The sequence below is a fragment of the Anguilla rostrata genome, chromosome 5 (genome assembly GCF_018555375.3).
Source record: "Anguilla rostrata isolate EN2019 chromosome 5, ASM1855537v3, whole genome shotgun sequence".
Lineage (NCBI taxonomy): Eukaryota > Metazoa > Chordata > Actinopteri > Anguilliformes > Anguillidae > Anguilla > Anguilla rostrata.
Window position 1 is genome coordinate 11,188,200 of NC_057937.1, and position 25,010 is coordinate 11,213,209.

Sequence of the window (25,010 nt, forward strand, 5' to 3'; positions counted from 1 at the left end):
TGCTCAAAATAAACTGAACTACTGTATTCACGGCAGTCTGTCCCTCATTATTTGTTCACATATGACTTCTCCAGTGTACATTAACCGGTGTTCAGACCTGTGTTTTGTAGTTCAAATCACCTTTGGTGTGCACTTATTGTATGTCACTTTGGATAAAAGCGTCTGCCAAATAAAATGCAATGCAATGCAATGAAATGAACAGGACACTACACCTTTTCTGGAGAGATTAATACTTCTGGTTTTGTTTGATTTTTTTTCTATGCATTTTCTCATATGGTTGGTGTAAATAAGACACCATTTAAGATCATATAATTGTCTTTATTGAAATAGAGAGATGGAGCAATTATTCCCTGTACAGTTCCATGATTGCAATGCATTATGAATCAGGAAATTCGATTTGACTATGCTATTTATATTTTAGGCACAATGTGAAATAAATGACAAATGGTTTTAAACTGGTCTTCCTTAACTAGGGGTGCCCAATCTTAACTGAAAAAGGCAAATGCAGGTTTTCGTTTACCCAATTCATAGCACCCGATTCAACCATGATCGGCAATCGAGGTCTTGATAAATAGTTAGAATCAAGTCCCTTGTGCTGAGCCGAATCAAAAGCCTGCACCTACACCATTCCTTTTCCAAGACTGGACAGCCCTGCTCTAAACAAAATATACATTTTGAATCAATACCTAAAATCTGACATCATGTGTGACATCTTTAATATGTTGAAGCAAACATATATGTGAAGCGGTTTCCTGAGTCAACTATAGTCCAGAAAAAAATAAAATAAAATAAAATAATGAATCCATAGGCATAGGATACATGCGAAAAGGGGTTGGTTATTATCATGATTATCTGAGCTTTCTTGTGATTCCTGTCCTCACCTTTTTCATCTTCCCCACATCAACTCCATCTGTAATCTGATTCAATTTAATCTTTGAAAATATTTTTTTTAGAAATGCACACTAAAAACAATTGTATTTTCAGTCACATTGGTATAAGGTTTCTGTTATTTACAAATATCACATATTCTTCTCAAAATAGTATCTATTTAACATTTATTTATTTAAAGCAAACACTGCATGATCTTTCTGGGGCCAGGAACATAAACCATGTGGTATATTAATGGTTTTTAGATTATTATTGCACATGTTGATTAAATTATGTCGTGCCTATCATATTTGATGCTGTGTTTCACAAGAGTAGACAATATTAAAAGTGACAGCTGTAATTTATTTATTTATTTATTTACATTTCTGTAACATACATGTCTACATTTTCTTTACACATTACCACTATTTGTGCAATGCAGTCCTTTGTGAAGCACTACTTGTTGGTTCTAACGAAAGCACACCTGTGCCTGTGCACACCTGTTGCCAAATCAAAGTGTGAGTTGTGCAATTACAGTTGTAGCTATTTTCCGGTTAACTCCACAAACTCAATCCTCAGCTTAAAACCGGATTTCCCATATATGACTAATGGAAATAGTTGTTCTCTCACCTGAGGAAATGTCATTACAGTATATTTCATATCAATGCACACAATGTTGTTCCTGATGTAAGTATAGATATGTATGGGACACAATACCATATACAAATATAAAATATCACTTGCTCCAATAAATCCAGTTAAGTCATGCATGAAAGGACAACAACGATGCTGGGTACTGGTTTAAACCTGGTTTATTCACTTTAGGGCACCTCTTGTGCTTCACAAGAGCAAAGGTCTCTCAAGAGAACATAGCCCAAGCCTGAAAGTGCATTCAATCAGAAGAATGGGAAGGAGGAGCTTCGATGCACAGCGGAATGGTCCTGCACTCAGTTCTCATCAATCAAAGGGGCAGAGAGGGGCGTGGCTGGAGTGGGGATGAGACGAGCCAATAGGAAGGGCAGTACGGACTGGAGCGCGGTGTTGGACTGACTGGATGAGGGGTAGGGGGAGACAGGGGCATAGGGCTGTGTGGGTTGGAGATAGGGGTTCACCTGGGTAGGCGGGGCATAAGGGTTGTATGCTGGGTTCACCTGGGTAGGCGGGGCATAAGGGTTGAATGCTGGATTCACCTGGGTGGGCGGGGCATAAGGGTTGAATGCTGGATTCACCTGGGTGGGCAGGGCATAAGGGTTGAATGCTGGATTCACCTGGGTGGGAGTGGCATACGGGGAAAACGGCTGGTATGCTGGTAGGGAAGGATTTTGGTAGAATCCACCTATCCCCACAACGCCCTGAAATAAAGATAAAACAACAGTTTTACCAATACTACCACACTGCTGTGCTATTACACTGACAATATCACACTACTGTGCTGTCTGTGTATTGCACCAGTTCTTTGGAAGCTCTGTGGCGGTATTTCTTTTTTTGCACTGTTAAACTGTTAAACTTGTTAAACAAGTTACCACAGATGTATATAACTTCCATAATTGAATTAAGGGAGAAAAAAAGCAAAGTATCTGGTGACATATTTATGAGAATATATATGCCTGAGTTTTATTATAAAAAAGCACATATTTAATATCAACTAATAATAGTACAAATTAGTACATGCACATTCTACATAATAAAAAATGATGAAAGAAAAGCTGGCATCACTCACTGCCTAAGAAAGCTCCAACAAACACGCACACACACATACACATACACATACAATGACCATACCCTTTCCTGTCCTTACAAAATAAAGGCGTGTTTCAGTGTCTCTGAGCTTGTAAGTATAGCATGCCTTGCTTTTATTTACATTTTTAACATTTCTTATATTAAATATTCAAAAACCTACCCCTGTTGCTCGAGTCCCACCTGTTGATCCGGGAGTCCGTCTCTCATTGTCTTGGTTGGTGTTCTGTATTCAGAGCATACAGCCAGTTAATTATGCAATTTAGTGAAGAATTATCGTATTTCCAAAGTACTAATTGTTCTTGTGTTTACAGAATCCAGATGATTGAGAAATGTACTTTCAGGTCAGAGGATGATGAGGACTGCTTAACCCCCACCTCACCCCCACCCACAGTCCTACCACTAAATTCCCTCCACCCCGGGTTCATAATCACTCCCATTGTGGAGTAATTAACCTCACACAAGAGGAAATAATGACTGACCTCATTACTAACTGAGTCATCTGTTCTTTCACGTTCTTTCAAGGTCTAAAGGAGAAAATAAAAAAAACGTGTTAGAACAAAATCTGATTTATCCAGTGGAAAAATCATTATCTGAACTGTACATTAATGTTATCATTGCGAGATCTGAGTTCACATTCCATCAGATGGAATGGAGGAAATCAGAGATATAATAAAAAATTATATTCTTATTTTTAGGGTTATCTGTGTGAGAACTGAGGGAAAATGAGACATAATTTGTCATTCTTACTTACTGGGAATGATGAGCACACTCCAATCAAAAATGTCACAACGGTTATATGCAGCATTGTGGATTCAGATAATTTCTGAAAAAAAGTACTTTTAACCTTAAATTCCTTCATTCATATGGCCTATCAGTCAACACAAAATCTCAATATCACAGCATTCAGGAAATACATTTTGCAATATTATTTCCTTATATTAATTTTTGAATGAACAGTCCCAAAGAGGCTTACCTTTACTATGTTCCAACAGTGCAGGAAGTTTCAGGGCAGAAGATGACACTTGTTGAAGTTTTGTTTCACATTTTTATGAACCTGAGTTATAAAGGTTTTCTCAGTCTGCCATCAACCAATCAGCATCCCTGAATTGCACATATTGCAAAAGATTTATCAAAAAAGAAAACATCTCTATTCATTCACCACAAGATTAAGCATTTGTAAAATATTTCCCCCAAGTTTTAGTGTGTCATTTTCTTTTGTTTGTATCTATTCAGCAGCACAGTAAATACAATACCACTGAAACATGACTAAGGAGTATTGAGCAAGAATCCATCATTCTCCTCAAAAAGAAAAAAAAAAAAGAAAAACATGAAATAAGTGAAAATTCAACCCACACAAAACATTCATATATTTTATTCATAAAAAGTGCACATTCAGTAAGATGCACAGTGGCTGTGTAATGATTCGCGTATGAGTTATTAATTGTTGTTCATCAACTGTGCTATCTGAAATATATCCCTGATAAATCCCTGATTCTAAAACTGAAAATACATTATTGGTATGCTGAAAGCTCAATTCCTCAACAAAAAGTGACGGAATAGCAATACTAAAAGGTGAACCATTGGGTTTGGTGTGTGTGTGTGTGTGTGTGTGTGTGTGTGTGTGTGTGTGCTTGTGCGTGTGTGTGTGTGTGTAGTATGTGTGTATGCATGTGCTCATGCGTGTGCATGCATTGGCTAGGCTACACACGTACAGTATGGCACTTGGGCAGACTAAACAATTATGGCACTTTTTTTATCTTATCCTACATTTTCTTTTTCCAAGCTGCAGTTTAAGAAGTGATTTACATTTGCATGAATTTACATTTATCAAACATTTGTCAAACATATTAAATGTACGATACTTTTTAATAATCACAGGTATTTATAACTGTTCTAGAGTGCATTGACAGTTTTGGCCTTTATAAAGGTGAAAATATAATATATTTTATTTCCTCTCATTATACATTTAATGATAGTTCTGAATAGACTGCATTGAAGTGCTACACAGACATTTTTTTAATTTATATTTATGTTTGTTGTTTAATGAATTTCCTTTGTGTACTCCCCCGGTTTCCTCCCACAGTTTAAAGACATGCAGGTAGGCTAATTGGCCCATAGGTATGAGTGTGTGAGTGTGTGTGCCCTGCAATAGCTTGCCGACCAGTCCAGGGTGTTATCCTGCCTCTCTCCCAATGCACACTGGGATAGGCTCCAGCATGGCCCTTGAGCCTTACCAGGAATACGTCGGTATAAACAATGGATGGACATTTACTGAATGTGAATAGGGAATTCATCACTACAGACAACACAGGTTGCTGTAAAGGAATGTACTAATCACTTAGAGTAACATGTTTAATTCTCCCCAAGCCCCAGTGAGATGATTTGAGACACAGGTGTACACAGAGACACAGGTAATGAGGCAGAGTGCATTTAAAGATGAAGTTTATTCTACTGTAACCATTTTTCAACTAACAGGGATAAAAGGAAAGAATTAGAACTGAAGTAAGCTATAATTCTGACCAGATTTTGACATATAGATGAAGAAACAGAGATTTCCCATGGTGGATATCATTAGCCTATATTGATTTCAGTCTATTTATGTGATATCTGGACTGTAGACTGATTCCTGGAGTTCCTGATTGGTGCGGGTATGGAGAGGTATGGTCTCCCATCCTGTCAAAAACAGGAACAAATGTCACATTTCTGTCCCTGCCTATTACAATAAATAAATAAAAAAAATTAAAAAAAAACACAAAATAATGGCAATGCAAATTACAATGAAAATATACAGGATTAGATGTGACTACTAGATTAAGCCAAATAAATCACTAGAATACAAATGAGATATCTAGGTTAAAAAAGGGCAAATAATGCAAAGTAAAAACACATAACATTCTGCATAGGCACAGTAAACAAAATCTAATTGAGAATTAAAAAAATTAAAAAACTCCTACAGAGCACATTTAATCCCCCATTGAACTCAAACAAACAATGTTAGATTTATAGAGTTGCATGTTGCTCTGTGCTGTGTAAGTCCTTTTTGCCAAACTGAATAAGGGACACTGACCAGGTTAGCCATTGGTAGTAGCAGGGACTGCCGGAGCAGCAGCGGGGGGCAGGAGTCTCAGGAGGAGTGCGATAAGATCGGCCATATTCAACATTGGTTGTATACGGCGGCCCTGAGGGTCAAAACACAACGACATTTCAGAAAACACAACAACATTTCACAAAACAAAACAACATTTCACAAAACACGAAAACATTCGCTGTGGCGCCGCGCGTGCAATTATGTATTTCCGTGCACAATAAACATTGTCTTTCTCCTGAATGATTGTTGTGTGATATTTTTGAAACAACTGCCTTGCGAAATGTTACCCCTGGTGTTTCTGGTTTTGCTAACTAAACTGTTCGAGAATAAAGCTGAGCTGGGTGAAAACGAAATCATAATAAAAATAATTTTAAAAAACGAATTGACGGGACAGTGAGAGACTCAAACGTCTTCCTCATATGTTCCTCAAGCCTTGATGCCTTTTTTTTTGATGAAATCTCCTTTATTTTTGTTTTATTCTTCTTGTTCTGATTGCTAATTTAACACCCAGCTCAGCTTTCATTCACGAGAACACAATCATTCACGAGAAAGACAATGTTTATTGTGCATGAGATACATTATTGCACACACGGCGCCACAGCGAATCCCGTGGATTCTTCTCTGCAGTGTAAAGATGTTCATACCGAGCAAAAGGTGCATAAAGAACATCTGTGGAAATTGATCATCACTAGTTCTACCCTGGGTCTGCTACAGCATTTTAACCCGACTCGGCAGTGTAAAGACGGCTTAAGGGACTTCCGTGTAGCTGACCATTCTAGTTAACTTTAACACATGCCGAGAGTTGCCTGACAGAGAAACAACCAATCCCAGCAGCGTTCATTTTGTTAGAGTACCACTGCAACAAATGTACCACCATGTGCCTCTTAGAATGTCCATGTTTTTATTTTATTTTATTTTATTTTATTAAGCACCACTTTTACACTTGAAGTAAAAGTGGTGCTTAATGTGCACACTGTACTGTGAGTTTGTTTGCATAATGGAGCCCAAATCTTTAGTAATCCTTACCACATGAGATTCAAAACATTTGTATGGTCCTACATACATTTCCTAGGGATTTATTTTGTTACAGCTCCACCGTATGTGCCTCTTAGCATTGAAGTAAAGAAGGAGCACACTCTACCTCTCTGGATTCGGAACTGGAACGTGCAACTCGGTGATGTGCCTGTGTGAGTAAATTCACCAGTCAGCACATATGTTAAATGACAGGAGTGGTGCACACATTTCTCTTCTCTCATATTCATTCTATAATCACAGTGTTTTCAATAGTTCATAATTTAAAAACTCACTGTAAGTGAAGAAGGTTCATGCTCTTCCTCAGTCTGTGCAAGCAAATAAACCAAGCAGCACAATCATTAAAAGAGCACATGTGACTCTCCTCACACATTAAACAAGTATTCTATTGTGACAGTGCTTGCTGTAATGCACAAACTTACTGAAAGAGCCAGGCTCATTCCAATGAGACACATCAGCAAAATGAAAGTCTTCATATTTAATCTGGCCACTGAAAAAAATAAATAGATAAAACCTTTAAAAACCTACAAACAATTTAGGTGGAATTCAGGCTTGTTCTATGTTATATATTTTAATTATCATTCTGCTAATGCTTTCTTTAGTTAATAATTAACGGCCCACAAAATCAGCAATCACAGAAACAGCTTAGTACAAAGATATCAGTCAGTTCCGTAAAATTTATACATACCTTGTACAACAGGAGTTTGCAGTGAAGGTTTGATGAGTTTGAAAGTATATAAGACTGCCTGCAGCTCATCTTTATATAGCGGTAACAGGCGGTCGATAATGACATCACAGTATTATAATTTTACTGTCTTCATTATTAATGCGGTCATTACAGTGCATACCTTGCCAAAATATTACATATTTTGTAATATTTAATTACAGTGTTGATATGAGAAGCATAAGCAGCAACAGGATTAATCGCCTTGGGCCGTACCTGGATTTGCATGGAGCAATGTTTCATATTTTTTTGTTATGCATGTTTATCATTTCTCCTCTCACGACTGTTTCCCACAATATCCATAGTTTTTCCTGTTTCATGGTCATGGCATAAACATCCATTGTCAATCAAGCTGCTATTATATATTATGCGAAGCATAAGCAGCAACAGGATTAATCACCATCATTCTACACGATTGGGCCATACCTGGATTTACGTTCTCATCTGATGGAGCAATATTTCGTTCACAGTTAAATGAATGTGAAGTGTGATTATACATTTTAATTAACAGTGGAAAAGTAAATCAGTTTCTGAACTCATTTATTCAATTTATATTTTTTTAATTAAAAAAGAAAAGAAAAGAAACATCACTCAAGTATGCTGAGTATGTTAAAATCCCTCCCTAATTTGGCATATCCCTATGTCTATTTGTAGCCGTGTTCACATGTTGATGCCACCATACTACTTTTCAGACAGCAGTCCACGGTTAAGCTTGCACAGTGATATTGGAGGAAAACCATTCAGCTGCGGCTTCGGCATGCTGTCCACAGGCACCCAATCAACTAACAGGGGTCACAAATGAGCAAATGAGCCACCCAACAGCCACCTCATTTATTTACGTATGTATGTTACCATGGTAAATTATTATCCATCCATCCATCCATCCATTATCTATACCCGCTTATCCTGAGCAGGGTAGCTGGGTAAATTATTATTATTATTATTATTATTATTATTATTATTATTATTATTATTGTTGTTGTTATTATGTGATTAGATCAGCAATATTAAAGAATGACATGTTATTTACATTTGATAATTATAGATTAATATGCTTATTAGCTCTGGTTTCTGTAGTAAAATTAAAATCTCTAATGAATCTCTTGCGGATTAGTTTGTATTCCTATTATAAATCCCGAACAGTTCTAGAATTTTACAATACATGCAGCCATTGCTGCACAGTTTATACTTTCATTATTTTACTTGTTTATCTGTAAAAAAAATGATCAACACATGATTCAAAACTTTTGGTTTCTCATTTTAATCTTTTTTATATTTTATATTGTCATTTCAGCTTTATACCTCCATTAGTTTATTTATTTATTGCATTGTATCATACATTGATACAGCAGAAACTTTAAGGCTGGGCTAACTTGACCTCAGTTTTGAGGACAGTTTTCAGTTTTGTAAGCCATATGAGCTGTTGCTTCACTTTAATCTGAGCTACACGAGATGTGCAATACCAGACCCTCCCTGATACCTTCTTGAAGGGCTCGTCCTGCACTTATTGTTATTTTGATGTTGTAGCTTGTTGTCCTGGCTACCAATTTGACTTCACATTACTCTCTGACCTAGCTTATGCTTACTGTGTGAACTGAACTTAATGTGTTCATGGCTGTGAATAACTGTCACATATTTTGTTTTGTATCTTATCGGACCAGTGTATACCTTAACAGACCGGCATAACTTTGGCGTGCACTTATTGTACGTCTCTTTGGATGAAATTGTCTGACAAATAAATGCAATGTTATTTAATTTCATGTAATTGTACCTTATTGGAATCACAATTTTCAGTCTGTATTTCCTGTATTGCAGAAGAGATCTCACAATCCCAAAGGGGGATTTGAACCCTTACCTGTCACTGGCCCAAAAGAATCATAGGTTGACATGCTACCTGGTGAGCTACTTGTGAATAAAGGTATGAGGTATGAGACAACCTGCCCTGCCAAGGCATAACTTGGTGGGATGGCATACCTGAATTTTCTTCAACTGTACTGTACCTCTTTTGGTGACTAAAACCTAAAATAAACAGAAAGTGTCTACGTAAAGTACAAAATAACTCTTTAAAATGTGGCTGTCTACGAGGGGGTTCCCAAGCTGTTTCATTTTGGTTGAAAGTTGGGTTTAGCTGTGATAATGGGTTTACCAACCAAGTTAATCCAAAACCTTCCAAGAAAGCCGGGGGAAAATTCTGGTCTGCTGAGATACCCAAAACAGTCTTTAGACATATTCATTGCTACACATGTGCACTGCACATTTTATACATCATATATTCAAAGTAACATCTGTGCAACCTGATATTTTATTTATTTATTTATTTATTTATTTATTTATTTATTTATTTATTTATTTATTTATTTATTTATTTATTTGTTATATCCAGAAAGTGTAGAAATGTTCAATATATAAGTTTCAATATATAATAGCAGCTTGACAGGCAATGGATGTTTATGCCATGACCATGAAACAGGAAAAACTATGGATATTGTGGGAAACAGTCGTGATAGGAGAAATGATAAACATGCATAACAAAAAAATATGAAACATTGCCCCATGCAAATCCAGGTATGGCTCAATCGTGTAGGATGATGGCGATTAATCCTGTTGCTGCTTATGCTTCTCATATCAACACTGCAATTAAATATTACAAAATATGTAATATTTTGGCAATGTGTGGACTGTAATAAGCACATTAAAAATGAAGACAGTAAAATTATAATACTGTGATGTCATTATCGGCCGCCTGTTACCGCTATATAAAGATGAGCTGCAGGCAGTCTTATATACTTTCAAACTCATCAAACCTTCACTGCAAACTTGTGTTGTAGAAAAAGGTAAGTCTACAGTTTGCAGAACTGACTGAATCTTAGTACAGAGCTTTTTCTGACATTGCTGATTTTGTGGGCCGTTAATTACCAACTAAAAAAAGCATTAACAGAATGATAATTAAAATATATAACATAGAAAAAGCCTGAATTCCAGTTAAATTGTTTGTAGGTTTTAAAAGGTTTTATGTATTTATTTATTTTCAGTGGCCGGATTAAATATGAAGACTTTCATTTTGCTGATGTGTCTCATTGGAGTGAGCCTGGCTCTTCCAGTAAGTTTTTTTTTTTCATTGTCAACTACAGCAAACACTGTCATAATGGAATATTGTATTTTTATTTTTTTTTAAATGTGTGAGGAGAGTCACATGTGCACCACTCTTTTAATGATGGTGCTGCTTGGTTTATTTGCTTGCACAGATTGACGTTTCTGAGGAAGAGTATGCACCTTCTTCGCTTACAGTGAGTTCTTTAATTGCGAAATATTGAAAACACTCTCATTATAGAAATTTGTATATTTGTTTAAATATGAGAGAAGAGTCATGTGTGCACCACTCCTGTTTTTTAGTAGCTCTGCTGATTGGTGAATTTACTCACACAGGCACATCACCGAGTTGCACGTTCCAGTTCAGATTCCTATTCCAGAGAGGTAGAGTGTGCTCCTTCTTTACTTCAATGCTAAGATGCACATACGGTGGTGCTGTAACAAAATAAATCCCTAGGGAATGTATGTAGGACCGTACAAATGTTTTGAATCCCATGTGGTAAGGATTACTAGAGATTTGGGCTCCATTATGCAAACAAACTCTGGAATTTATGCACACGGTATTCTGTGAACGCATATGTTGATTAACAACTGCTGACCAATGTGATGCAATGATTTATGTATTTTATTTACTTGTATTTATTATATTTTAGGCACCACGAATGCCAATGCCGAATATGATGCAACTTATGAGCCTCCTCCAGAGACTACTCCCCCTCATCCGCCCTGCTCCTGTTCCAGCAACTCCTGCAGCTCGTGCTACAACTGCTCCTAAAGTTCCTGCTACTACCAAAAAATAACCTGGTCAGTTTCCCTTATTCAGTTTTACAAGTATGACATATACAGCACAACACAACATCTGAATATATATATATATATATATATATATATATAGTGTAATTAGTTTGAGTTCAATGGGGACAAAATGTTCTCTGCAGAAGTTTAAAAGAAAAAATATCTAGATTTTATGGCAAATATTTTGTGTTCTCAATTTGCATAATTTATTTTTCTAACCTACATTTCAAATTTGTATTCTAGCGATTTATTAAGCTTAATCTTTCTTAATGTCAAACCTTTCTAATCTAATTACATTTTGTACTGTAATTTGTATTCCCATTTTTATTATTATTATTATTATTATTATTATTATTATTATTATTATTATTATTATTATTTGTAATAGACAGGGGCAACAGAAATGTGACATTTGTTCCTTTTTTTGACAGGACAGGAGACCTGCACCAATCAGGAACTCCAGGAATCAGTCTGCAGTCTAGACATAACATAAATAGTCTGAAATCAACTTAGTCTGATGATATCCACCATGGGAAATCTCCATTTCTTTTTCTATATGTTAAAATCTGAAATAATTATCAGAATTATAGCTTAATTCAGTTCTAATTCTTTCTTTTTGTCCCTGTTAGTTGAAAACTGGTTACAGTAGAATAAACTTCATCTTTCAATGCACTCTGCCTCATTACCTGTGTCTCTGTGTACACCTGTGCCTCAAATCAAATCATCTCACTGGGGCTTGGGGAGAATTAAACATGTTACTGTAAATGATTAGTACATTCTTTTACAGCAACCTGAGCTGTCTGTAGTGATTAATTCCCTATTCACAATCATTAAACGTCCATGCATTATCTATACCCACTTGTTCCTCCTGAGCATCGTTGGGGTTGGAGGGTGCTAAAGCCTATCCCAGCGTGCATTGGGTGAGAGGCAGGAATACACCCTGAACAGCTCGCCAATCTATTGCAGGGTACACATGCCATTCACTCACACACTCATACCTGTGGGCAATTTAGCCTATACATGCCTGTCTTTGGACTGTGGTAGGAAACCGGGGGAGTAGCTGGAGGAAATTCATTAAGCAACAAACATGAATATAAGGAAAAAAAATATATGAATATGTTGTGTAGTACTGCAACAGAGTCTCTTCAGAACTATCATTAAAAGTATAATGAGAGGTAATAGAATGTGTTGTATTTTACAGGCCAAAACCGTCACAGCACTCCAAAATAGTTAATAATAACTGTATGATTATTCACCTTTTGCATTTATCAGCATTTCGCTTATAGTCACTTCAACAATGTAACAATTCTAATATGCTCGACTGTTCTTCATGCAAATGTCAATAGCTTCGTATACTGTAGCTAGAAAATAGAAAATGTAGGAAAGAAATAGTGAAATACGTGTTTAGTCTGCCCAAGTGCCATGCTTGTGTAGCCTAGCCAATGCATTGGAGTTGTCTTTCTTGCACAATAGCAAATTTAGGATGAACTCATGGTGGTAAAAGATAATTACTTAATTACTTAAATGAATTAAATAAAAACTATATATGCCAACTAAGATAATTAAAATAAATATTAATTAGCAAAATAATATACACTTAAAAGGCTCACACTTCACAGTCCCAATAGCCAAATGATAATAAAATAAAGCAGAAAAATGATAAATAAATAAATAGGTAAATAAATAAATAAATAAATAAATAAATAAATAAATAAATAAATAAATAAAATATTTATATTTTATATTCCTTAGAATATACCTAAGACAACAGACACACTTTAGTTACGTGCAATGATTTATCAAAGGGGTAGGAGAGAAGGTAATTTTTAAAAAGTGTAACAATGTCAGACCGGTTGGTGTTTGGATGGGTAAAGAAGTTCTGGTATTACATACCTCCTGTAGTCATTGTGGTAAGCAAGAAGCAACAGCTCATAGCACTTGCAAAACTGTTATTTCTTTGTCAGCATGACACGGGCATCTGAAAAACAATGTATTCCCCATAGACTCCTCAGGCACTTGCAATAAGTTAAGTTTTAATTACAGCAATAACTTATCTTATGGCAGTACATTTGAGGACTGGAATTAATAATAATTTTCTATTAGACATAAACTAAAAAAAAAATATTAAGATTACTTAAGCATGTCAGCTAAATTTCATGCAATTTATCAAAAAAGCAGGTTTATAGAGCAACTTATTTATTTATTTATTTATCATTTTGCCATTTATCATTTTGCCATTTATCATTTTGCCATTTAGTTGGCATTGAGTGATCAATGCCAACTAAAGCACTTCATCAACTACAATACTTAAATAGGGATCATACAGCTCAGAATTTCAGAATAAACACAGAGTAGGTTTCCTCTGTACTTTCCAAAGATTAATCTGAATGCTCCTTTGAAATAGAAAATAAGTGGCATAATTAATGTGAGATCCATCCACATCACTCCCTGTTTGGCAGGATCAATGAAAACAAATACATAAATAAATTAATAAAAAGCAATGTGTTCATTCCAGTTTCATTTAAGCATGACTCATTTTTGCTTTAGTTTTTAAACTTGTTTTTGTTCTTGCTCAATAGCATTGATGATGTAACAACCACATGGAACTGATGTCAACATTTCAGAGGTATTTTGGCCATTGTTCCATCTTATACTACACATAGATGTATATCAAAAAATGGAAATGACACATTGTGTTTTGGCTGAAATGAACACATACTTAATCTTGTGGACAATGAAGTAAAGGTTTTCTTTCTTGTTTCAAAATCGTGTGTATTATGTACAATTTATGAGAGCTGATTGGTTGATGGTTAACTGAGAAATGCTTTATAAATCACTTTGCTGAATGAAGTGAAAACAAACTCAGTAGTCAATATATTTTTCACTGAAACTGTTTGCTCTTTTGATTTTTCTCTCCTTTTTCTGCTAAGGTAAGTCTATTGTTGAAAACTACAATGCCATTTTAAAGCTTGTTAGTTCACATGTTTCTTACTTTGTATGTAGTGTTACAGGACTTTATGTTTTAAAAATTGAGAGAAATATGTTATTTTAATTACACACTGAAACTACTTTCAGCAATAACCAGGAAGTGTCCAACATGTTGCCGCTTACCATGCTGATGTTTTTTCTTGGACTGTGTGCATCACTTCCTGTAAGTAATGACATCATCCTTGATACAGCAAATATGAATGCATCCATGATAAATATATCTAATATTTAATTATATATAATATGAACATGGAAAGTAAGGGGAGAGAGAGAGAGAGAGAGAGAGAGAGAGAAATCTCTTCTCAGTGTAAAATTATAGGTCATTTTATGTAAGTAACTGCAGTTAAAGGCACATTTTAAAGTTATATATTTACAATGTAATGCATCTATTATTTTCAGGAAACAGATGATCATGAAGAAATTGAGCCTTTGATCAGTGATGAGGTGGGTCAAAATTCTTACCATAAATGGCAGCATTAGGTCACCCAGTACAAATGTTATTTTTATTTGTCAACCAGAGCCACAATCCAAAGGGCAAACAAAAATGCTAATTAAAACTAGTTTAAAGTTAATACAAAGTTAATAATTCAAATTGTGAAAGTGATATTATTTTTTCCCTCAGGTGACCGGTGAACATGAACAAGCTGAGCGTGGAATCACCGATTTGGTTGGTCAAAATTATTCCAACAAACACAATTCTTATTTGTTTGCTAAAGTTTAAATTAAAAAAGGCTAAAGAAGAAAGCTTAAACACTGACACTTCAATCACTGAACAAAACTCACCCAAGATGGCTTCTTTGTTTGATTACACTGAGGCATTTAATCACTCATGAGTTAGCTGTTTTGCTATTATTATTCATCAGTCTTTGGACAACGTAGGCTGCTGACTTTAATTGTCAACCTTGAAATATTGTGCATCGTGTAGCATTTGTTTTTATTTTTTAATGATAAATGTTCATGTTTGCCATTTAAAACAGGAAGCTTGTGCATGGTTTGAGCCTGTTTGGGTAACTTGTTTCCAATGACTTTCGGCTAATATCGGCAGAAAGCCCTTGTGCAGAACCTGTGTGTGATACAAGTGCAGTGTGTGCGAACAGCGGTTTTCACTTGTTTCAGCTCGTGCAAAACCAGTTCGCTGGTGGTGGATTTGGCCAGCAATTCAACCCGTATTCCCAGCCCCGCAGGAGCTCGCTCTTCTACATTCTCCTGCCCTTTATACTGAGCCGCCTCAATATCACTTTGGGTTAAGAACGGCGCCATCCCGCTGGGCATCAAAACTTCTCTTTTTCTTTCTTCTGTTAGAATATCATCTGTCTCCTAGACTAAATAGTAGAGATGTGCTGATGTTAGCCATGTGCAAGAGATGATACAGATGCTAGATTTCATGTTCACTGTGACTAGTAAGGTGCATGTAACGACTGCAGTGTTTAATTTAGTTTATCCAGTTTAATTGGGTTTAATGTATTGTCCCTTATGATCATTCTAAATAAAACAAATGTTATACATAACACTAACTAAATGTGTGTCACGTGTCATGTGATTGACTGGGCGTATTTGTATTCTGTTGTACAGATAAACAGTAAGTAACTATTACTATTATACAGCTGAAAGCAGTAATTAAGGGGGTATATCAGTAAATCAGCAAGATTCTATACATACATTCACAGGGAAATTCAATCAAACAAATTTAGTATAGTTATATATAGCCATATGCAATTCAATCAAACCACAACAAGCCCTCTTCAGTCAGTTCAGTCGAAGCAGTGTAATGAGCAACAGCAAAGCCTTTCACTTGTCATATCTTAATATGACACAGGAAACGTGAGGTTCATGTTAAGAAAATTAGTTTTCATTGAGAAACTGACATCTGTGGCAGTGACTGATTTGCCACACTATTCTTCAAAATATGATTTTTTTTAAACAAAGAATATAAAACATATGTGGCAATTAATAAAAAAAGTGAGGCAATTTATTGGTTGTATTTGGTTATATGAAATAACACTAGAAGGAGGTCAGCTTTTCAGTAACAAATGTGCTGTATGTTAGTTTAAATATAGCCTTGCTTAAATTCACAATGTGCATATCTAATGATATCTAAAAATAAAATCTACAGTTCATCACTACAGCTCAATGGTTGAATGTTGTTTTGTACAGCTGATTTGCATGTGGACCCAACACATTTGCAAGTAATGCCAGAGGTGGCAATAATGCATTTGGATCAAATTCTGGTTCTATGCAAATTCTTGAAATTTCATCTAAAAAGGAAATAAAACAAAAACAAACAAATGATAAAAACACAATTGTGCACAGGTGCAGGCTTTAACAATTTATGTTTTCCATGACATTTTGATAAAATAAACTGCAACAATTTTTTTTTTTTCCTGTTTTTATTTTTTTATTTTTTATTATTAAACAGAGCCTAGCCAGTTTACTGAAATAAGGATTTGTGTAGCTAATTTAAACAAGCCATTATCATCTCTCTTTTTTGTTTTTAATGAAGCGTAGCATGATTCTGCATTTTTCCCCTTAAAATACCAAATTTAGCCATAATGTATAGCAGTTTTGAAAGGAATCATGTTATGTTTATATACCAAAAGCAGTTTCATAATATATGCATTGACTTGAAAAAAAAAAAAAAAAAAAAACACTTTGTTAATCTGCTGGGTTTTTTTGGTTCACATTTCGATCCATGGGGATATAGGGCAACTTCATGTATGACTAGCATTCTTACAGTACATACTTTCTGCACCTCAGTGAATTTCTACACATTGTTTCGAAAGTCTAGTGAAAAGCTGCAAGTCAGAATTGCATGCATTTTACCTATTAGTAAAATCCTACTAGGATCTTACCTATTAGTAATTTCATCACCGTTCACATCGTTAATAATTCCATGGCCTATTACTGTCATCCGTGAGTGCTGATTGGTCGATCGTCAACTGATTGGTTCTTTATAAAGCGTGTGCTCTGTGCTGAGTCCACACAAATCCAACCTCCAGAATTTCATTGCTTGGAAATATTTTATTTATTTGGTAAGATTATATTTTTTGGAAAATATTATGAAAAAAATGTATAAATCAGAATTGTCATGCATATTTACCATCTGTGAGTAAGATGTAGTTAAGCATTGTTAATTGTTCAAGATTTATATATATATATATATATATATATATATATATATATATATAGTATAAATGCATAACTATGAATTTATCCACAGTTGAAATTATGAAAATGTATGACTGTTTTTTATCTTTTATCTTCTTATCTTCAGGAAAAGCCAGAGTCCACCATGCGTCCTATAACCTTAGCGATATTTTTCATTGGACTGATTGGAATGTGTTCAATGCTTCCTCTGACTGACAGTGTAAGGGTCCAGCCTTGAATAATTCTGTAGACTAATTTACAAATCTAAATCATTTCATATTGTACCTGATGTAAATTAAACAACTGCTTATTTCCATAGGACTCTGACGAGCTTCAAAGAATTGAACGTTCAGCCAGCTTTGAGGTCAGCCACTTGAATGAATGAATGAATGAACGATTGAATAAATGAACGAATGAATGAATAAACATTTGTATTTAAACGGAGGAATCAAATATAAAGCATAGACTATGAAAAAAGAGACTGCACTGTAAAATAGTTTTGTGACAGAAGGTACAGAATCTCGTGTGCATTGCTGTATGCAATGTGCTTTTCTATGAAACCTTTGAGGCAAAAGACTTGACTTTCACTGTTGAAGAAAGAGAGATGAACTCTAACCCTACAGTCGCATGACAGAGGTCTTTCTCTCATTTCATTCAGCGTTTTGGACGCTTTCCCTTCCGTGGATATGGCGGGGGCAGATCTAGCCTCTTTTCCCTGCTGCTGCCCTTTCTGCTGAAAAGGCTGCTGCCCCCGGCAACCCCAGCCCCCGGCAAGTAACTGTGCCAACCATCACCATGCAGAGGGAGGAAAATGCCAGTTCTTCTTCTACTGTCCGATGCCCAGTGGCCACTGCTTGATGTCATTTGTATTGCAATTCATTAAATGTGAGCAAAACAAAACCTGAAAAAAATGGCTTTCATTCCTTATTTTTTCATCTTTATCTTTATTTTCAGTAGCATAGCATTGCTCTGCCAATGGAGATAGCTAGCTAGCTATGTAATGTTATCATAATGTTACTTATAAATTAGTAATTAATTAGTTACTTGTTTATCTAGCTCCATTACCTTGTTCTGTGTGCTAGCTAGCCAGCATCTTATATTTCCTATGCTGTTTGCATAAAATCTACTTATAAGCCATGGAGCATTAACTGAAACTAATTGAAACAGTTATCCCCAACATAAGCTCAAAGTGTTAGGAACATATGGAATCCAGAAATCATTTACAAGCTTGTTGTTATTTCACTGCAACCTAGCATTAAAACACTTATGATCTATCACTTTGATGTGATTGGCTGGTGATCTGTATAAATGTATTGCTTATCATTCAGCATGCATGTGCAAACATCTGCCTGCATGCAGCTATTATCATTTCATTAACAAAACTTATACTTTAACCAAATTGATTTCTAAGGCAAGATTTTGTATATTTGACATAATGAAGTTTCTAATATTATTTAAGCACATGCGAGAGGTCTGGTTGCATATATTATTTATATATATTTAAGCTTTTTAAAAGTATTTCATGCAAATGCTGGCATTTATACTTTGTCTCTGGGATTATGGAACTCCTGGCTAACTACAAAAATTGTACACATTCCAATACATTCACAGGACACTCTATGGTATGAAAATACTACTATTATACCATCTCTGAATTCAATAATTTCAATAAAGTTCATTGTCCAGGTCAGAATAATTTGTCTTATTACTAAGTATGTTTCTAATTGGCCCAGACACTTATTTGTGTAGAATGAATGGTATAAATGCTTGCAGATGTTTCTAACAACCAATTGGTTTACAATGGCTGTTGAGAGGCATTCGGAATTAGTTGTATACAGCAAGAAAATTTTAAACTCAACAACCTCCATCCATTGCGATTTACATCTCTTTTTCAAGGGAACCCAGGCAAAGAGTGTGTAGCACATATCATTAAATACAACGCTATGTGTTCAACACAGTTTGTGGATTTCCAATAAATACAGTGTGTGTATGTGGTGTAGTGAATCATCATTGTTTGTCATCAAATTATCTTTATTCATTTTTTTTTAGGATGGTGGCTCATTTCTGAAGCTCAACTTCATTCCAGCTATACCTCTCCTTGTCTTTTATCATATCCCTACCCAAGTGGAGTGACAAAACATTTCTTTATACCCATCAGCACATGATACATAGTAATCATGCTGCATTAGCCAGATTATGATTAACGTCTTCAACACTTAGGCCCTCTATTGTAGCCAAATCACTGGAGTGTTTGGAGGATCTCTGTCAAAAATGTAATTTTTTATCTCTTACATAAGAAACCAAGAGACACGTCCCACTTCAGAGCTGTACTTTATTACAACCTCTTCGATACACAATGTTTTAGGCTTCAGTTTGAGTCAATATTGTCATTGGTACTAGACTTAAAAGTCAAACCTGGAAGATCCAGTACAATGAATTGGGTTTAAAGCCACTGAGTTTAAAGATACTGCAATAAAAATGTGAAGCATGGGTAAGTTGTCATGTGCACGGCAACATGAAAAATGCACTTGAATAAATGGTGACTGGTGATGATGCCTGTTTTAATTCATTGTTATGATGGAAATGAACGCTAGTGGTTCGACTGTACATCTAGTGTGACAGCTTCATCTAGGGCCATGAACGAACTGTGTTCCAGAGAAAACACTGAGGCATTGTTGCTATGGAAACAAAGCCAGTTACCTGCCCACACAAGGTGTGGTGACTGTACTGAAGCCCTAACAGGCCTGGATCATGCATCGCATATACACTCATAAACATATACTCATCTGTTTCCCAATCAGTGCAGTTAACAACGTACATGTGTGTGAAAGTAACAAGCACGCACACACACACACGCACACACATTCACACGTGAGCTCACAAACACACAATGCTGTACACAGGTTATCCAGAAATGTACACACTGAAAATACTAGTGTGCAGACAGAAATACAATTTGCGGTTCTTTTAACATTTAACATTGTCTGAATGAAAAAATTTGCAACATGCACATTTTTGAAAACGGTGCGGTCAGTGTAGCGTTAAGTGGTCAGAACAGTTCTCTCAGTTGTCATTTCAAAATTGTGCAATGTGTTGCAGCAACAGGTGAACGCATGACTGGAACAACGTGGCCAAAATGATGATCTATGTTCTGACAAAAAAGAAGACATATTATAAGTGAACAAAAACAAACACAGCCGAAAGGAAAATCCTACTGGCTTTGTACCTAACAATAGAAATGCATGCCCTCTCCCCAGTGAGTAAGTTCCTGATGCGTTCGGTGAAACTTATTCAAACATATTTCTCCTTACTTTGAGTTTCCTCCAGTTGAGAGAAGTCTGTTCTCTGACTTTATCTCGTCTTTCATAGATTTTCTCTTTTAAACAATTGGAACAGTCAGTAATTAGACAAGCCATTGCAGGTAAGACAACACTTTATCCATAATTTATATTTTAAAAATAATCGGGTGCCTTTACACAGAAGGATTGTTTCATAGCCATGCTTTTTTTATTATTATTATTTTTTTTTATGCATGATGAGAAATAACACTTTCTCCATTGTTTCTCTAACCATTTTATTGAATTTTATTGAAACACTTAATTAAATGCACTTTATCACTTTTACAACTGTGACGGAAATGCACTTTATGTTATCCATAGGGAACATGAGCACATGTGAAAATATAAACTAGTAAGCAGCATATAGGATATATACGATTCAGTGACATTTATTGAATGCTTAAAGTAGGGACTAGGCTGTGAGAATACAGTGACCCCATTCACAAGCTCAGTGCTTGTTTTCACGATGGGAACATGTGATCATTTTGTCCTGCTGAATCACCGGCGGTCCCATGTGTTTGGAGGATGGAACTGCAGGGTGTGGCCTGAAGCTAAGCTTGTGAAATGCATTGAGTTGCACAGGAAAGTTATTTTCACCATGTGAAATCTAAATATGGAAAATACTGCGAAGTGTTTGGCATTTGTACACTTTTCTGATTGATTTCAGTTAAATTGTTAACAAAAACCAGATGTATACTATACACAGGATAAGTACATATATCATGCTTTTTTTTGGAAATATTTCAAAATGTAATAATGCTATGGTACTATACAAAAACAAATCAGAAATATATTATATTCAGAAAAAATTATGGTAGATTAATAGTTAATAGTGTGCTTTTATACACTGACTATCTATCTATCTATACGTATATAATGTATATGTGTGTGTGTGTGTGTGTGGTATGGGTAATCAGTGACCATTGTTGCATGTTTTTATTACTAATCCTACTTATTAATTTAAGGATAGTGATTGGGCAAACGACAACTGAGATAAGCCTGTAGTCACTGCCTATTTTAACAAGACATGGGATCTTACAGTGGATCTGCCTTGGCCAAATCACAAATGAAGCACCCCTGACAGGACCTAAGGTAATAGGTATGACATTATTATCTACCGTCCAGATTCACCAATAATGGTGTGAAATTAGTATACTAGTAGCAGAAAAGAGAAACTGTGTACTGAAAAATACATTTATTTGTCTTCAGCAGCCGGCAACACCATGCATTCTGTGGTATTTATTTTGCTCCTTTTCTTGGCTGTTTCTGGAGCTGTGAGTATTTTCACAGACTTTTGTGTGATTATTATTATTATTATTATTATTATTATTATTATTATTATTATTGACCATATCCTGTGGAAACTACAACAAATATAATCCTTTGGTTAATATTTGTTGTAGTTTCCACAGTCATGGAGTATTAAGTAGTAGTTGTAGTAGAACTAATGGAAGCAGCAACAGTTACACCAGTGACAGTAGCAAGAAGTAATATTAAAACTTGTGATAGATTTCATTGGGAAATTATACATAAGAATCACTCTAAAAAAATACAAATATCATTGGCTATTTTAATTAAAACTGAAATATTTTCTGATCAGGTTTCTGGGCACCAGCATAGTCGGAGCTATTCTGAAAGTGATGAGGTAATCACTTTTATTATTATTATTATTATTATTAATATTATTATTATTATTATTCTAAGCATATGTTAAGATTTGTCAGTTAAAAAAATGGTTCATCACAAAGTAAGTGAAGTAGCCTTTACATGTATAGCATTTGACTCCTTTGTCACAGCCAATGTAAAGGTTTCAGGTTATCATCCATTTTTATGGGAACTCTGAACACCCATGCAACCAGACCTTTCGCATGTGCTCATTTTCTAACAGGTGCTGTACTTGTTTCCGTACCCTAAGTATTTCCGGTACCCTCCAGTTTTTGGCTTTCCCTTATGGCCCTTCTTCCCGGGAATGGTTCCACGGCCGGCCCCAGCACCGACGCCAACCACGACCACGACCCCCCGAGGAGATGGACGATAGGAGCTCCGTGTGCAAAATGTTAGACTGAAAAAATGCAGCGCTTGAATTAAATGCAATGCTTTAATGTTTAAACTATAGCAGTTGACTATGCAGCTAACTCACTTCATGTGGTTTCGTGGGTCTGGATTGGTTAATGTTTTCAAGGTGAAAAGCGTCTGACCTTTCTTCTCTCCCGGACCTGAGCGGCTTTTTCCAAACATAACCATGGCAACGAAATTTTCCTTTCGCTATAACAGTCCTGTGTGACATCTCTGATTTAGCAATGCACATCATACAATCAAGATACATTTTAGCCTCTGTATTTTTCAAATAACTATTTCTATATTTCCAAATAACTCACTGCAATATGTGGAAAAAAATGCAATAAATAAAATTAAACCTGAATACTGTTCTTCAGTGTTTCAATAAAACTATAAAGAAAATACAGAGATAATATGACATGGTAATGATATCATAAATGCATAAATATATAATACATTTTCTTCAGTATATGAAAACACACAAATTCTGGATATGAATTGCTCTCGTACTCTGTGTACACATAGGACAGTATATGTCTGCTAGAGCCTAATGCATTGAATGATTACTATTCATTAAAAGAAGTCTGGATTTGAAATGGTTGCACACAGAGGTTGCAACATTCTGCCAGATGCAAGTGGATAGGCTTTGACTGTGGATATTCCAGTAGCTCTGAGTTTTCTTTGGGTGGAGAGGACAAATATCACATGGGTCAACGATCCTGACGGATAATTACAGCTATGAGTAGGTGTTGTTCCCAGAGAACATGATTATTGGATTAAAGAAGATTACAAATGAGCTGGTACCTGTAGCTTAATCCCTGCTGAGGCGCTTGGAAAGCCAACAACAGTTATCCAGCAACATAACACTGATATTCAAGGAAAGTGACTCAAATATACTTGATTGCTCATCACACATACAATTCTACAGTAATACCAGGACTAAAGTGCATTTGGGTCTTTATATAAAAAAATGGTGCTCAAATTTTTTTTCAAATAATGCTTCATGATGTTTCTTTTTAAGTAAAAAACAAATGACAAACAATAATAATCTCCATTGTAAGTGTTATAAATAAATAAATGAATTTTTCCGAGACAGTTCATAAAACTACCCGTGGATTACTCCAATATCAAATTTCATGATAATTTCAAAGAAAAAATTTTGGCACAGAAAATATAAATCTCATAAAGCTGAAAAATAGGCAACACAAATTTGAGCCAGTTTTATATTTGTTTCTTGCTTGAAGTATTGAGTAGTTTCCTGAGGCATTTGAAGCTTGTTCAGCTGGTAAACACTGAACTGAAAACACTGAAAACACTTAACATTTTGCTCATGCTGTAGCGACCTCTACTGGTATAAAAACAGTAGGATCCACAACAATACATTTAAAAGGTGGCGTAGGATTATAAGGAATATTGTAGAATATCTACAGTAAATTTGTTTTAAATAAAATTGTCCTCAGTATTGATCACCACAAGCTCCTTATTTATTGTGATTTAACAGCAGTGATATTTCTTTGTTAACAATACCATTCCCATGCTATAATTGGCATGAACCATTAATGTGGTTATCCCATATACTTATATGGGGTGTAATCGAGGTCCACATAAGAAGCTTGAGATTTGCAGCATTCAGTGAGCTCTATAATGTTTTGGTCAAAGACATATTATTTCTTGTTTTGGCTCTGTACTCCACAATTCATAATCAAACAATTCACATGTGGTTGAAGTGTATATTCTCAGCTTTTATTAAAGGGCATTCATATACAGGGTTTCACCATGTAGAAACTACAGCACATTTTTACATAGTGTCCCAATTTCAAGGCACCATAATGTTTAGGACAAATGGCATCACAGGTGTTCTGGATTAGTCTGGTGTGTTTAATTACTTTCTTAGTGCAGGTATAAGAGAGCTTTCAGTATCTATTCTTGATTCTCCATTATTGGCATTTGTCAACATGAGGACTAGAGTTGCGCCAGTCATCAAGGAAGCAATTATGTGGCTGAGAAATAAGAAAAGGAAAAAAGAAAAGGTCAGCGACATAGGCCAATCCTTAGGCTTACCAAAATTGGAACAGCTGTTTGGAACATCATTACAAAGAGAGAACTGGCGAGTAAAGGGCCTGATAGGCCAAGGAAGACCTCTAAA

The 25,010-nt window shown here is 35.5% G+C and overlaps 2 protein-coding genes and 6 long non-coding RNA genes across 8 annotated transcripts in view; 5 read left to right on the plus strand and 3 right to left on the minus strand.

Annotated features, from left to right (window-relative positions):
* LOC135256084 (papilin-like) overlaps positions 1-170 on the plus strand; it is a 2,775-nt gene extending 2,605 nt beyond the window's left edge. The window contains exon 6 of the mRNA XM_064337960.1: positions 1-170. This exon is cut by the window's left edge and continues 156 nt beyond it. The gene's annotated coding sequence lies outside the window, so the exon portion shown is untranslated.
* Positions 171-1,672: 1,502 nt separating this feature from the next.
* Positions 1,673-3,426, minus strand: LOC135256086 (uncharacterized). Its single transcript, XM_064337961.1, has 4 exons — positions 3,359-3,426; positions 3,087-3,131; positions 2,768-2,830; positions 1,673-2,219 (listed from the first exon to the last, which is right to left on the minus strand). Exons 1-4 carry the CDS (start codon positions 3,410-3,412, stop codon positions 1,815-1,817), a joined length of 567 nt encoding a protein of 188 aa, XP_064194031.1. The 5' UTR covers positions 3,413-3,426; the 3' UTR covers positions 1,673-1,814.
* A 1,612-nt stretch (positions 3,427-5,038) lies between these two features.
* On the minus strand, positions 5,039-6,440 carry LOC135256087 (uncharacterized). Its single transcript, XR_010330367.1, has 3 exons — positions 6,340-6,440; positions 5,675-5,786; positions 5,039-5,280 (listed from the first exon to the last, which is right to left on the minus strand). It is a non-coding gene; the product is annotated as an uncharacterized LOC135256087 (long non-coding RNA).
* A 395-nt stretch (positions 6,441-6,835) lies between these two features.
* On the minus strand, positions 6,836-7,219 carry LOC135256095 (uncharacterized). Its single transcript, XR_010330371.1, has 3 exons — positions 7,150-7,219; positions 7,003-7,035; positions 6,836-6,878 (listed from the first exon to the last, which is right to left on the minus strand). It is a non-coding gene; the product is annotated as an uncharacterized LOC135256095 (long non-coding RNA).
* Positions 7,220-10,248: 3,029 nt separating this feature from the next.
* Positions 10,249-12,166, plus strand: LOC135256088 (uncharacterized). The gene is made up of 6 exons (XR_010330368.1): positions 10,249-10,285; positions 10,484-10,551; positions 10,697-10,738; positions 10,878-10,925; positions 11,195-11,345; positions 11,768-12,166. It is a non-coding gene; the product is annotated as an uncharacterized LOC135256088 (long non-coding RNA).
* Positions 12,167-14,203: 2,037 nt separating this feature from the next.
* Positions 14,204-14,780, plus strand: LOC135256133 (uncharacterized). Its single transcript, XR_010330398.1, has 3 exons — positions 14,204-14,266; positions 14,412-14,487; positions 14,724-14,780. It is a non-coding gene; the product is annotated as an uncharacterized LOC135256133 (long non-coding RNA).
* Positions 14,781-17,273: 2,493 nt separating this feature from the next.
* Positions 17,274-18,356, plus strand: LOC135256089 (uncharacterized). Its single transcript, XR_010330369.1, has 4 exons — positions 17,274-17,353; positions 17,596-17,688; positions 17,788-17,832; positions 18,127-18,356. It is a non-coding gene; the product is annotated as an uncharacterized LOC135256089 (long non-coding RNA).
* Positions 18,357-22,013: 3,657 nt separating this feature from the next.
* LOC135256090 (uncharacterized) lies at positions 22,014-23,227 on the plus strand. The gene is made up of 3 exons (XR_010330370.1): positions 22,014-22,080; positions 22,407-22,451; positions 22,695-23,227. It is a non-coding gene; the product is annotated as an uncharacterized LOC135256090 (long non-coding RNA).
* The last annotated feature ends 1,783 nt before the right edge of the window (positions 23,228-25,010 follow it).

Bases quoted from the DNA above. Each gene is read 5' to 3' on its own strand.
- LOC135256086 (XM_064337961.1), bottom strand. From the start codon at position 3,412: ATGCTGCATATAACCGTTGTGACATTTTTGATTGGAGTGTGCTCATCA. The intron at 3,132-3,358 runs GTAAGTAAGAAT...TTTCTCCTTTAG, and splicing joins GAGTGTGCTCATCATTCCCA to ACCTTGAAAGAACGTGAAAG. The intron at 2,220-2,767 runs GTAGGTTTTTGA...TCTTTATTTCAG, and splicing joins GTGGGACTCGAGCAACAGGG to GGCGTTGTGGGGATAGGTGG.